This window comes from Vidua chalybeata, chromosome 4 (genome assembly GCF_026979565.1).
Source record: "Vidua chalybeata isolate OUT-0048 chromosome 4, bVidCha1 merged haplotype, whole genome shotgun sequence".
Lineage (NCBI taxonomy): Eukaryota > Metazoa > Chordata > Aves > Passeriformes > Viduidae > Vidua > Vidua chalybeata.
The window spans coordinates 22,928,008-22,943,093 of NC_071533.1; the positions used below are offsets into that span (position 1 = coordinate 22,928,008).

Below are 15,086 nucleotides of genomic sequence, written 5' to 3' on the forward strand. Positions count from 1 at the left end.
TTACAGTCTCTCCAGTATTTTCCCCATGTAAACATGAGTATGTATCTGTATATACTTACATAGCAGTCACCTTTTAAAGGTCAATTGATTAGAAATGGCAAAGTATTAAGTTCTATGAGTACATCAGATAAAATAAGTATGGTAACTCAACTAACAGTTGGCTTCTTATATGGAAAATTATGACTATCATAATTACTTTTGAGAAGACTTCCCTTCTGCTTTTCTTTCAGTTCTTCCCCAGAGCAGTTTGATGCACAAGTCATTTTTGTATGATGTGTTTTTCAGATATGGAGACAAGTGAAAAAATCCAGAAAAGTGGAGTTCTTCAGGTGTTCGCGAGTCTGTTGGCGCCACAATCTTCCTGCACAGCAAAAGTAGCTAACATCATAGCAGAAGTAGCCAGAAATGGTGAGGTTTTCTACAAGAACTTTTCTGCTGGAACATCTTCAGTTTTTCACCTCACTTGTCAGTATGTTTTACTTCATTTATGTTTTCATTTTATAGATTAGACACCTTTCATGTCCCTCCCTTTCACTCTTTTTGTTTTGTCTAATTTTTTTTCTGTACTTTTTAATACAATCAAAAAAGCAGTTAGCTGCTGGAATTTCTCTTACTTTCATTCTGTTTAGTTTTTAAGACAGTAATGTAATTTATTGGGCAGAAATAGCCCACCACTGATGAAATGCATTCCTATATGAAAAGCATGTAGAAAAAAAGACATGCACAAAGTGTGCAGCCAATTGTGCATAGAGCCCATTGTTATAGCAGTAGCATCTATACAGGTGGTTATGGGATAGTAGATAATTTCTTTGGTCTGAGATTTGTCCTAAGATTATAACCATTATGAGTCCTTTGATGCCACACTGAAACAAATTACCTAAAGAGCATTATATGTGTTAGAGTAAGAGCCCAAAGTCCCAAATAAGAATCAGCTCCATTTTGGTATGTATTATATATATACAATATAACATCGGAAATAGTAAAAAAATTACTTAGATTTTTCTTTAGACAGGATTATCTTAAAGCTCACCCAATACCTGCGTATCTTAAGCCCAGAGGAATGGCCTCATACCTGCAAGCAGACACTATGGGCAGACCCTGTGATGAAGGTAGAGGACATTTGTGGCTTTTCGCACTCCTGGACTTGCTGCTGTCACGGCTGAAGAGGCACATATTCCATTTTGGGCTTTCCTTCCCCACAGGCCAGACAGAGAAAAGTAGAATGCTTAACTGCTGTCCTGGCAGCCTCATCCCTCTCCCTTTGTAAACTCTCATGCTGATGCCTCTTCAGGGAAGGGGCTACATTTTTGCTGACTCTTTTTACATTCTATTCCACCTTTTCTGAGGAATCACAAACTACATCTTCTTACTGATACCCCATGGTGACCTCCACCCAATTTACTGTTTTTAAGACAGAGGTATATATGAATATATGGATATTCAGAAACAACACTAATGAGAAAAGAAAAGAGATATGTTTCATTTTGAAGATAAAGAGCCAATAAAAGATGTATACATAGAAATTTTAATTTAGAAATGTTTCAGAATGATAGAAATTTAGGTAAATATATCATGGGGTTTTTTCTGTACTTGGTGAATTCATAATAAGTATTTTTAGAACAGCACTGTCAACCGTGTGTCCTCACAGTTGGTCCTTTTAGCTCCTACCCAAGAAGGAAAAAGTTAAGAATAAAATCAATGTTCACAATAGCTAAAATGATTACTATGTATTGTTTCCTCAAAGATTCCCTTACAGAGCATTTTAGCCAGTATCTGAAATCACATATGAAATGTCTGAATAGTTTCTAATGTGTCCTTTTTCCTGACAGCTTTTAAACTGATGCATAATGTACACTCCCAGAAAAGCTGGCACTTTACCTGCCTGGTTCATCATACAAAATAGTTTTTGCCTTTTCCTTGGAGTCATTAGCAGGTGTAACTGGGACCTCTGTCAGCCAAGGTTAAAGTGAAGATATGCAGAAATTATTTAAGGTCCCAGTGCTTTCAAGACTGAGATCATCTGGGTATTTCTCATTGGATTCTAGCTCCATTGAAATAGTTGCTTAAGCACAATAGGAGGGAATACGTCAGTTGAATTCTGTTGTTTTCTTTGTTTTATTGCATAAAAATACAAGAGTTTAATGCTTATATTGTACCTGTTTTCAACAAACTTCAGGGCACTTCGAGAAATTTATGTTATCAACATTCAATGGCTGGTGGGCATTAAACCCATTCCCTGAGTGGTCATGCCATGCAGTACTGGCAGAACTTGGAGCAGAGAATGTGATTTTGGGTGTTACTGATACATCTGATACAAAGAGCATCTTTTCCTTCCACACTTCTTGTTTTCCTCTTACATTCCCCTCATCTCATCATACACACACACATCACATCAAATCTCTCTACTTGCCTTGGTGGCTTTGTCGTGTTTCATCTTTTCACCTCTTCATGCTCTTGCTGTTTCACCTCTTCTGCTCACGTGACTCTTCCTCCTCCCAGCTTGAGCTCGAGCTCATATTTGTTTCTCCTATTTTAAACACCCAAACATACAAAACTCCCTTCAGTCACTCATGTCTCTCCAACTACAGCCATTTGCCTTTCAACTGTGAGCATCATGAAGACTCAGATGGACTTGTTACATGGAGTTTCTCTCTCTGCTGTGGACCTTTTAAACCCTCTTCCAAAGCTTTTAGTATCGTCTTCTTTGCCAGGTTCAGGAATGAGAGAACATCATCTTCACAGTCTGTAATACTACTACACAATTACATTTCACAGTCAAAAGCTTGTCCTTCTTTTGTTTATGTTACTCTGTCCTCAGTGGTTCTTCTCCTAACTTCTTAAGCGATTCTTTGCTGTTTTCTTCAAAGGATCTGCTTCATTTCTCTCCCAGTTTAGTGGAAACCTTTTAAAGACTCTGTTCTCAATTACCTTTTCATCCTTCTATTACTTCTGTGTAGTATCAGCTGCAAAAGTAGTTGCAGTTACCACATCTTTGTTCTTGTTTCACAGATGTATTTTGATATATATGGCACCATTTCTTTTACTTCTTGCTCTTATGTGACCTTGATAAATACAAGTTTGCTCAGCATATTGACCAATGATTCTGTTGCTGAAAAAGCTTCTGTTCACTCCAAATAGAGGGAGGGTGGAGGAAGGGTTTCTTACTTCTTTTCACCACGCGAAGAAGAACCTAAACAAACAGCAGAACAGACTTGAGACCTCCGTCTTTTAGGAGAGAACAAGTTTCATTTCCTGATACAGACTAGGAGAAAAAAATCCACCTGACTTTGATGATATAGAGACTATGGTAAGTTAGTGGGTGTAAAGGAAAGTGATGCAGGAATAGCTGAGGAACAAGGAAGAGTTTTTACAAGCAATTGAGAGGAAGAAGCTGAGGGGACAGAGAAGACAGAGGAAGAAACTAAATACATCTGATAAATAAACATTGCAATGAAGTTGAAAGTGGGCAATAAAGAAATATACTGAATGTTACAAGGACATGGCAAGACCAGTTTTAAAGACCAGATGTATCTGATATCTGTTATGTTCATTACAATGGATACTATCATCATCTATCACACTATAGCATCTAGCTACAGTTCTAAAATGTTACAGTACCCTGAGAAGGTGGGTTAATTGTGTTCACATCTATCTTTTCTTGGACCTGTGCAAGTGTATAGATATTGCTTATTCTTCATCTGTGTGTTGATGTATCAGAGTTATATCATCACATGATAATTGCTTACCTCTGACAATTCTTTAGCTAAAATAACACTGCAGGATTAAATACAAAAGAGACTAGATTTTGTAGCTACCAAAATCAACTGGTAGCTACCAATTGTAATAGATGCAACAAACGGAGTATTTGAGAAGATGTATTTGTACTTCAAGCATTGTATGAAGTCTTTGAGTTATTGGCATGAGGAATTCTGTTGATTCAGAATCAGGAAAATTTTCTCATCTGTTTTTAGGGGGATTGTACACCCTGTTTCATTCTGTCTTATAAATGATTAAGTAACACAAAGGTAAACTGACTCTGAAAGATCCAATATTGTCTAGGATCAGGAAGAGACATAACCTGCCCCTCTACTCAGCCCTGGTGAGGCTGCATCCTGATTAGTGTCTGGTTTTGGGCTCCTCTGTACAAGAGAGATGTGGAGCTCCTGGAGCAGGTCCAGCAGAGGCTACAAGGGTGAGAGGGAACTGGAGCATCTGTTACAAGGAAAGGCTAAGGGAGCTGGGTCTGTTCAGCCTTGAGAAGAGATGACAGAGAGGGGACCTTACCAATGTATGAGGAAGAACTTCTTTATTGTATGGGTGACCAAGCACTGCAGCGGATTGGCCAGAGGGGTTGTGGAGTCTCTTTCACTGCAGATATCCAAGAACCATCTGGATGCAATCTTATGCCCTGTGCTAGGATCACCCTGCTTAAGCAGAAAGATTGGACCAGGTGAGCCATTGCAGTCCCTTCTAATCTTACCCACTCTGTGATTCTGTGATAATTTGCAATTCAGAACAAATCAAAAACATATTGACAATTTGCCTTACAATACTACATCTCTAAAGGGTGCTCTGTAGTAAGCTGTGAAATAACACTGGTGTTATCAGGTGGTTCCTTCTATAAAACACCTTTTTAAAATGTGCAGCACAGTGCCTGCTTAGCTATATCTCTTTCTGTAGAACAGCCCTTTGTGTCTCTGACACAAACAGGATAGTTCTCTATGACTTGCACAGATGTAAAATAATTCTTTGGTTCTCTGAGGTATTGCAGGAAGGAAGGGCAGAGTGCTTCTCCATGGATGGGTCCTCTAGCTTTGTTCCCATGGTGGGCCTCAGACTGTGGAAAGCTACAGGCCTTTGGGCTCACATAAACTCTTGTATTTCTCATTCTCTTTTTCTGTTCTTTTCTTCACCTTCCAAATAAAATCCTGTTACTAAGCTTTTTTTTTTTTTTTTTTTAATTCTCTCAAAGCAAAAGCTTTTCTGGAATTATAATTAAGGCAATAGAGAGTAAAAAATGCTGCTCTAGAATACTAATTTTAAGTAATCTTTTGTGTTATTTAGAAATTCTAGTTTATGTTGAATTTGTTGTGAATTCACTGTTCTTTTCAGCACTTCTTTGTGATACTAAAAATATGCTTAGTCTGATCTATGTTAAATTAGTTTCCATGGAAGTCAATTAAATGCCCTTAATTCCTTCTAAATTAGCAAATGATGGAAAGAATTAAGCCCAAATCCTGACTTGGGCTTATTCTCTAGAAACTTGCATGAGAATTTACACTGTCTGTGCACGTGTTTAGGGCACACAGAAGGCCCAGTTGCCAGGCCAGTGTAACTGGAATGGATGAAATTGGGAATAGCTGGCTTGGTGCTAAGAGGTTTTTCTTTCTTTGCAGAATTCATGCGGAACCCCTGTGTAGATGCTGGGTTGATCCCTCCCTTGGTTCAGCTGTTAAACTGTAAAGACCAAGAAGTATTGCTTCAAACAGGACGTGCCCTGGGCAATATATGCTACGATAGCCGTGAGTGTTGAAATCTGCTGTATTTTGTACTTGCTCTTGTGGAAGGGAGGGGAGTGTTTTGGTGTTCTGTATGCTGTGTGCTGCGGGGTCATTTTCCTCTTTTCTTGGTTTTTATTTAACCCACGATTCTTCTGATTAGATGAGAAAATTGAACATCACACTTGCATAATGCTTTTGTGACAGAAGGATTAAAACACGTTTTCAATATTGTAATATAACTGGATATAAAATAGAAAGGTTTTCTGACCCTGGGTTTGGTTTTTGGGGTTTTTTTTCAAACATAATGAACTAGGTTTTTAAGGAGCAGATGCTACATATGCATAGGCACTGAACAGTTAATTTTTCCTCAGACAGAATGTGTTGGAATGGAACAGAGTCAGAATGGAACACTCATATTCTAACCAGTCTCAAATCTGTGCAGAGCTGCGTATGTGGCTGAAATGATGCCTGAGTTATGTTGCCGATTCTCAAAATTCTTATGTGGCCAATCAGTTACTCCAGGATGACATATTTGTATTTTTGGTAGTCAAGGGGGGGGGGGGGGGGAGGGGAGCACGTTGGTGAGGCTTTTTAGCTTTTTATGGGCACAATAAATTTTTACAATAAGAAGCAATTGGGTTTTGAAATGCAATTGTGACTGCATGTGCTGATTACATGCATGGGTGTGTCAGCTGCAAAACCAAACTAGCAGTTGCAGTGTTTTGAAACTGTAGCCTCATTATCCCTTACTTCAAAATTTTGAAAACAGCTAGTGCACAATAAATATGGTGCAGAAGCAGAGACACCAGGAACATGTTGCACATGAAGGAATTATGGATGTCTGCAAATGGGAAGAGAAATGAAATTGTAAAATCATTTTGTTATCCTGAGAGTTAGTGACTTATTTTTATGGTGAGAATTTTTCTGCATACTGTGTTGCATTTACCAAAAGTTCTGCTGCATGAATACTGACTGTAGCCTTTCTCCTTGCTACTTGTTTTCATCTGAGTTTGAAAATTTACATTTTATGTTGTTTTAAATTACCGTGCCTTTGACCTCAGGGAAGTTAATCATATATTGTCATTTCCAGTTACAGACAACTACTGCTTGAGGATGTTAATGTATAATTCTTTCATTTAGGGTTTTCTTTAAGGTGACCAATCAACTGAACAGCTGCTTCCCAATGGAAACTTCACAAAGAAGCTGTAAAGCTTCCTATAATATAATTTATTTACTATATTCTATTTCAGGATTATGTATGAGATCAAGGTGCACTGGTTTATTTCATATAAGTAAAATCTATGTAACTGTTCATGTCATTATTTTTCATCCCACATTTTTTCATGAAATACAATAAGGGCACATAGAAATGGTTTTGTAGTGTGAGGTTTTGTGGACTGCTGCTGGCTTTTGCATTGCAGAATTTATCCTGTACAGAAAACTGTATTACTCACCTCATGTTGTCCTTCTGTGGAGCAAAGCTAGCACTGATAAAATCTACAGTAGGCAGTGATGTGTTCTGTGTGCCATGTGTTGTCGTGCTCCTGTGGGAGGACAGTCACTATCTTCCCTGTGTATGTGAATAAAATTAATGAGTAAAGTGTAATAAAATGTGACAAAAATCAAGGTTAGCATATTGAATTTGAGTGGAAGAGACTATTTACAGTGCTTAGTTGTCACATCCATCCTATCTGACATTTTCTGTTAACTTAATGTGTAATTATTAAATAGTTATGCACTCTATCCTAAATTCTTCTTTAGGACAAATACTTTCACTATGCTTATTACTATAAAATTTAATTTATTTCAGTTTTTTACTATTGATTTTCCCTAACAAGGAGATATAAAGTTTAACAAAGACAAGATGTGGAAGCCAGTAGTTCTAATCTTAAAAGTTACATATCAATAGTTTTTGGTTTTTTTTCCAATTGAGACAAAAGCATCTGTTACCCTTCTGGTAATTGTAATTTGTATAAGAACTTGAAATACATCAGTAACTATATTTTTCCAATTACATGAGCTTTTTTTTTGCACTTCTACTGGCCATGTAACTGTAACATGCAGCAATGAGGAGTGTCTCTAAGTCCTAAATCAATGTTAGGCTGAGCCTATGCTATAAAGCCCATACTGGATGGCTCATAGCAATATTTCTTTATATTGAATATTTCTTTATATTGTCCTGTATAGCATGCATCATTTTGTTTAGTGACAGCTTGTGCCAAAGTGAGTTAATCAGAGCACTGTTTCTGAGAGACGTTGGCATGGTGCAGGATGAAAGTTGTGGGACAAACAGCTGCTTCTGCAGGGAAAGCCCCTTAAAACTAGCCTTGAAGAGGAAAAGGATTACCTGAATTGTTTTTCCAAAGGAAAATGGCAGTGGTTCCTCAGTGTTCAGAGATCCCAGAGCTGCTGCATGAAGGCAAGACCATTTCCCCGTAAGTTCCGGAGTGGCTACTCCTGGAAAACAGCTACTATGGAAAAGTAATTCATTACTAGGTCCCAATGCTGAAAGAGATACAGTACCTCCCACGAGTTAAAGGGGAATTACATCTGGCCAAAGACCTCACTGAACAGATTCATTTCCTCACAGAAAACATGACATGAAAACCTGTTGACTTACTGATAAATTTTCTTGTGTATTATTTTTGAGGTAGACATGTTATTGTCTGGGTGCTCATACGTGTTAGCCCTCGAAAACATGACTTAATTACCTATTTGAACATGGGAGAAAATACAGAGAATTAAATGCATTGCATAAACAGTTAAAGAGGAAAAAATAGGTCAAACTTATACCAAGCAGTCTTGAGAGCATCCTTTTTAAAGTATTTGTTTCAAAGAAATCTGTGTTATGTGAATCTCTGAACATCAAGAATACAGGCAAATATAATTGCAAAGCAGGGTAGAAGGAAGCTTTGTTAGTTCTGATGAGTTTCTGGTCTCCCAGCCTTCCTCTTGTATGCAGAGATACAAGAAACAACTGAGGTAGATAAAAAGATTTTAAGTCAGAAGTAATGAATTACAGACTGTCAGAAGCAACTGTATGCAGATTGTTCAGTGCAGCCCTACAGTTTAAGAGCAGACACATTACTGCATGTTCCTGTACAGCCTGCAATTGTTCTACACACTTTGTCTAGTAACTTCCACATACACCTCAGCCCCCAGATTTTCATCAAAGCAGAAAGTGCAAAGTAAATAAATGGAGACATGATCTCTCCTCCCTCCTGTTTTCGCCCCCATTGTATCTACAGCCTGTACCAAGTACAGCTGCTTATACTTCCAAAGTCCCAGACAACAGAGTCCTTGGCCACACTCATGGGCAGAATTTTATCAGACCTATATTATTAGGTGCAAAGCTCCTAGCCCATTCTTTCCTTTTAACCACCAATTTTGTGGTTTTGCTTATAATCAAAGCTCAATTCTTAGGAATTGTCCAGTCAGAGCATAACAGCTATCCTAGCTGCTTCACCACTCTTTATCCATGAGTCAAACTGTAGGCACCTTTCTACTGTCTGTCTGTCCATCCCCTCCTGTCATTCCTCCCGGTGCTGTTTCTTTAGGAAGTTTGTTCTTTAAGGGGTATTACAGAGGTACAGATGTTACAAATAAGGGATACCTCCCAAACTCTTCTAAGTTCTCCCTGCACCTTGGCTCTACATGCAATGTAAAGATCTCATCTCCATTTTTTGAAAAGGTTATGTTTAATATGGTTCTTGCTGCAAAAAGCAATGTGTTAAGTCAGTGCAGAATGGCTAATTCTGCTGTAGATAAAGCCTAAGAATTATTTGCTACCATCAGCTCTGGCCATTGGGGTATTAAGTTAAAGTAAAGCATTATCCAAATTGCACCTCGTGATCACGTAATGAGCACCCTGGTGATTAGCACACCCTTTGGCTCTCTCTGGTGGCTTTTTTCACAGTAGGCTGGGAAGAGTCTGGTGGCTGGTCTCATGTGGTTGATCAAGTGCATGAGGGACAGGGAAACTGAGACTAGTTCAAGTGCATGAGGGACAGGGAAACTGAGACTAGTTTTCAACTTAGGCCTACTTTCTTGCAAGACAAACAAGACAATGTGGCAGAAAGACAAAACCTGTCTGTAGCCAGGTCTCTCTCCTACTCTGACACCCCCCACACCAGTGCAGTTTGTCTAGGTGAAAGATCAGGCCAATGAATTTTATCAAGAATTTTAATGGACAATGATGCTATATTAAATTAGTATTATTTTCTTAGCAAATAATAGCCTCACAATATTTTTTATCATGAAGTTTGCAATGCACATGCTATTTTAATCTCAGTGATCTTTGCACAGGTAACTTGTTAAATACTTCTGTTCTGAAGTGATTGACAAACTACTTTTCTGTGTTTTTATATAGCACTGTGCACATGATAGAGGCTGCCATACTTATGCTATAAAAGTGATAATTCTAAGAGAAAGGGAAATGCTGGGATATTTAGAGCCTGATTCGGAAGCCATACAAACTAGAGGGAGACATTCTGATTGACTTCAGTTGAGATTAGATTAGGCTCTTACCCATTAGAAAATATTTCCTTCTTGCTGTTTAGAGCATTCACATATTCTGAAAGCTAGCAAAGGGAATTAAGCTCTTCATATGTCTTGTAGTGGAATTGAAAAATTTCCCATTCTGCCCTTCCATAATATACATATTGAAGGCAGTGTTTAGAGACCTTGTGTAATCCAGAAGTTACTTCTTTTTGTACTACAGCCTTGTTTCTTCATGAAACTGCCAGCTTGGGTACATGTTCTTAGCAACCATACTTGGTATGTAGCATCTTATAGAGTTGGAAAGAAGCTAAAAATGCCAGCTCATTCTATATCTCCTCTGGCAGCTGCTTATCTACCTTTCTCAGCAGGAGATTTATTGGGTCCTTTTCTCATTTCCCAAGCTGTATATTTCTTTGTTATCTATGCAGTCTTACTTGTATTGACGGCAAGCCTCCTAGCTGAATTTCAGCTGAAATTTCAGGCCTTTCACATAAAACCAGATCCCTCTTCATCTCAGCCTCAACTCCAGAACATGAACATTTTATCATTTCTTGTTAAAAAGATCTTATACATGCTATAAATTCTGTAAACTCAGCTGCCTATCTTATAAGAATGTACAGATCTCTTGCAGGGATCTGCTACGAAAGGCTAAGTACAAAAATAAGAAACAGCTCAATTGTATAGTTATGTTCTCGCAGGAGATACGATTAATTTCAGATCTACGTGAGAAAATCAGACACTTTAAAATAAAATATACTGGAAAGAAGTCAAATTCCATTTTCTTCAAAAAATGGCATAACCTTTTTCATTACCATATGGAAAACCAGCAGAATCCTAGAACACAACTGATGTTGATAATGGTACACTACTGGCTAATCACTTTTATGAAGGTCACCCTGATTCATGCAGCTAGGCAGCATCTTACCATGATTTTTCACTTATCAACTAGATCCTACCAAATGCATATGCCACCTACTAAGCTGTTTCCCAAGAAATACCAAGAAATCAAGACCAGAGTCCCTAAGTTGTTGCTTGAAAACTGAGTGGTTTGCTTGCAGATAATTCAAATTCAAGGTTTTGACTGTACAGTAATAATATAGGCTTTAGATCTGTCCTCTCTAAGGCATGCTACAGTCATAGAAAACCATAGCATTTTTACTTAGAGGTCCTTGATAGTGCAGGTTTTTCTCCAAGGCTCTGCACACAAGTATTGCATCAGCTAGAAACCAGAATGTATGTATGCCAACATATACTTCTGCAGTAATATTGAGTTCTTACTAGCAATTAATCATGAATGTTCTTAGGAAGCTGTTAAACAAGATTATTCTAACTTCTTATTTTACAGCTGGCTTAAACGGAATCAGAATGATGAGGAAATCTTTCTAGATCATCAGGCATTTGAGAGGTGATGCAAAACCCATGAGTTCTCAGGCTAGGCTCCTCCTAGGCTTCATGATTTGGGACAAATAGCACTGACCCCAAACCCAAGACTTGCCTCAGCTGTTTGTAGTTCCCAGGTCCACTTATTACTTTTTCAATTCTTGGAATAATTGTCTTTCTTTTTCTAGCAGGGAAAGAAACGTACCCTGGTAGAATCCACAAATATGCTTTATGGTGGATTATTTTGATTTTGTTTTACTTTTTCCTTCTTGGGCATTTCCCAACCTATTCCAAATGGCCGTGGGTTTCACGCTTTCTGAGACTGCTCCTCTGGCTGCTTTGGTGGGGATCCACAGCTCATTTGGGCTCCTGTCAGTAGCAGCTGGCGGCACACCCCTGTTCTGCATCAGACTGTGACCGTGCCATGCTCACTTCACACCCTTCCTCTTGGAGAGTTTGAAGCTGAGAGACAACATTGTACTGCAGGCCTGGGAGTAGGAACTCTAAATTAATTGTGCTGTGCAGGTCTATTCTGTTAATAGCATGAGATTCTATAAATGCCTATTCACCAGTGTAGAAAAACTGCCTGCTGTTTTACTGTGTAATTGGGTTCCATGATTTATTTTGTGCTGTATGAAATACTAAGCTGTCTTCAGCTCTGACTTACACTCTCATAAACCTAGAGTAATTTGTTTGACTGCAATGGAATTGCTAAGGAGTTTCATAGAGTTATAAAATCAACTGAAGAGTCTGCGGTAAGCATATTGTATATGAAAAGGAAGGCAAAGCTACAATCAGCTTTGAGGACCTTTACCTGACTTTAGTATATCTATGTAGAACATTCTCTTCTCTTAGCTGGCTTCTTTCATTTCAAACAGAATTCAGTAGAGTAATTACTACATTTTAATTACACACTGAAGTATCCTTGGAATCCAGAACAAATTACTTGCCAATACTGAGTCTAGTAGTGTTGTATGTCTTGTTGCTGATAAAACCATTTCAGCTGCTATACTAGAATATCAGATCCACTAGTAGCATCTGACTGGAAGTAAAGTATTGAAGTCTTGAGCATTAAATTCATCACTGTTCTTTTGTCTGAAATCAGAAACACATGTTTTTTCTTGTATTGATATGACATAAGAGGAATTTGACAAATAAGCAAATGTTATTGAAATTAAATTGTGGTCTTGAATGCAGCTTGCATTTGACTGCTACCTCAGCATAGCATTAGGGAGATCTCAATACCTGCACACTTACCTTTCCCCTCAAATGTTCTGCCAAGCTCCTGACTCTGTAGACAAAAGAAATCATGAAAGAGATTAGGGCTTGTTAGCATTGATATCCCGTGATCCACACATTGAACATATTATGAAGAGTCTACCAAAAATATTCCTAGATCTCTGTTTGGATACATTTAAAAATTGTATTTGTTTGTTAGTATAAACTAGTTGCATAAGAGGGCCAACACACTGCTCCATCAGTTGTCATTAGCCAAAAAAAATTGCTGGCAACAGTTTTATCCAAAAAGATCAACTCTGCCTATTTTCAGTCCTTGAAGGGGCTGTATTAAAAGATAGTGTTCTCCTAGTTTACTGTTTACATATTTATTATTTTAGCAATTATTCTAAAGGAATAACTTATCAAACAGTACCCTCAATGCTTACCCTTAGGGCTAAGGATAACTGCCAGCATTTTGAGATGAACTGACTATGGGACAATTCTGTTTATCTCTGAAGCAAGCAAAACTAATTCAAGATTGTCTTTTTCTTTTTAAACCAAAACTTTTAAGATTATGTTGATTGATTTTAACCAGTAAGCAAATAAAACAAAACTCTACTTCTAGTAATCAGCCTTAAAATTCCTAAAGGAATTAATAAAGGAAAGGGAAGTTTCAGTGCAAGACAGAGCAATCCCAAAAATTATCTTTCACATTATTAAAATATGAATCTCAAAATACAGTATTCCTGCATAATGTCCCTTTTAGACAATTGCACAGAAGACATGAAAAAAGCAGCAAACAATGGTAGAACAGTATAATCACATGAGGCTTACCTTCCTTGAAAAATAAAATTAATGTAATGCTACTGTGTGTTGTGTAACAGGGTTATAGTCTGTAGTGATGCAGAGACCTGACGGGCAGTGACCAAAAAGCATACACAAACCAGACTGAGGATAAAAAGTAGAGTCAAGTGTTAAAACTGAATGACAGCACTGAGTGGAAAGTTTTAATCTTACAGTGTTCAGACAGGAAAAGAAGAGTTAAAGTCCCAGTTTATATAAGTGGCAGTATTTTTCCTAGCGTCTACATAGATAATGTCATTTACCCTAGCTCAGGGTTTGCCATTTCTTTTTTTTCCACATGTGACCAGGATTTTTTTCCTTTGGAGCTCTACTCCTGCAGTTTTATCCTTATACATGCTCATAATATTCTGTCACATCATAATTTCCTTGCAGCAGCCAGTTTGTTATCACAGACTATTTTGGTTTCAGGTGAAAGAATAAGCGGCAGGAGCAAATGACTGCCTCGCCACAAAAGTCTTGCAGAGCGGACCTAATTAGAAAATGGGGGAAAGTAGAAATAGAACATGTAGAAAGAACAGTCTCTCCCACCCCCAATTTGGGCTAATGTAGATTAGTTCATCTTTTTTAATTAAGAAAAGCAAGAAAGAGTTATCTGTAAAGCACTGTCCAATCTAAGCAATATTTTGGTCCAAAAATGCAGGATTGTAGCCAAAAGCAATAATGATGAAGTAATTAAAGTAAAATGGCAGTATGTCACTTAAATAATTTGATCATTACACATTACACAAGTAAAAAAAAAATTTAAAATAAATATTATATTTTTCCAATGTCACCCAAATTTGCTGTCTTGGCAATTTGGTTTATGCAAATCAGGGACCTTGATCATGCAGATAGTCCTTTCCCTCCCTGACTTGCACCATTTATACCTATGCAACTATTTAAACCAATAAGCTTGTGCAGAACATGAATTGGGGAAAGGACAATTGAGGTATCCAGTTGCAAAACTAGAACATTTCAAAGTATAAATCTGATACTTAAGGCCCAAAAGCTTATTTTTAAGAAATGCCATCAAATTATTTTCTAGCTGACCATTTTGTGACTTAATGATTTGTTTTAGGGCTTGGTGAATTAGGGAAAAAAACTCAAGGGAAAGTGATGCAAACGGCTGGGGAAAAGCCAATTGAAACCACTCTAAGTGCTACATTGTAAAGATTTAACAGTCCTGTACATTAAAAAAGTGGTTGTTGACTTTGGACATGGTTGAGCAACAGGAAGATTTGACAAGACTGTTCATAGAGGGAATGTGAACAGTTATAGTAATTTGATAATCCACTTAAAACCTTTTTTTTTTTTTTTTGCAACTCCTTTGAGCAACTCAGGATAGAAAAGGGGACTGTATTAATTCTTAGAGACAGTTGTGTTAAATTGGGCTAAAGAACATTGTGAAGTAATCACTCATTCTGTAATAAATCTTACTGTACATTTTACAGGGAAAAGAATATGTCTGGTTTCTTAGGTTTTCATTCTGGCATCTTTAGACCATATTACATGTACTTAAAAGAAAGCTATACAACAGCACTGCCCTTTGTGAGCTACAATGAAACATTTTTAAGCAGAAATGTGAATGCTGTCATTAAACTGTTCAATCACTGTTCTCTTAGGAATAGTAAATTTTATTTAAAA

At 37.6% G+C, this 15,086-nt stretch overlaps 1 protein-coding gene across 7 annotated transcripts in view; it reads left to right on the top strand.

Annotated features, from left to right (window-relative positions):
* The window catches only part of RAP1GDS1 (Rap1 GTPase-GDP dissociation stimulator 1), a 91,614-nt gene that overhangs the window by 46,870 nt on the left and 29,658 nt on the right, over positions 1–15,086 (top strand). For 4 of the 7 annotated variants that reach the window (XM_053940624.1, XM_053940620.1, XM_053940621.1 and 1 more), the window contains exons 3-4: positions 286–408; positions 5,397–5,522. In XM_053940624.1, coding sequence (XP_053796599.1) covers positions 286–408; positions 5,397–5,522 — 249 coding nt within the window. Of the gene's footprint in view, positions 1–285; positions 470–5,396; positions 5,523–15,086 lie in introns of those variants that run through there. The other 3 variants (XM_053940626.1, XM_053940627.1, XM_053940623.1) reach the window with 3 other exon arrangements.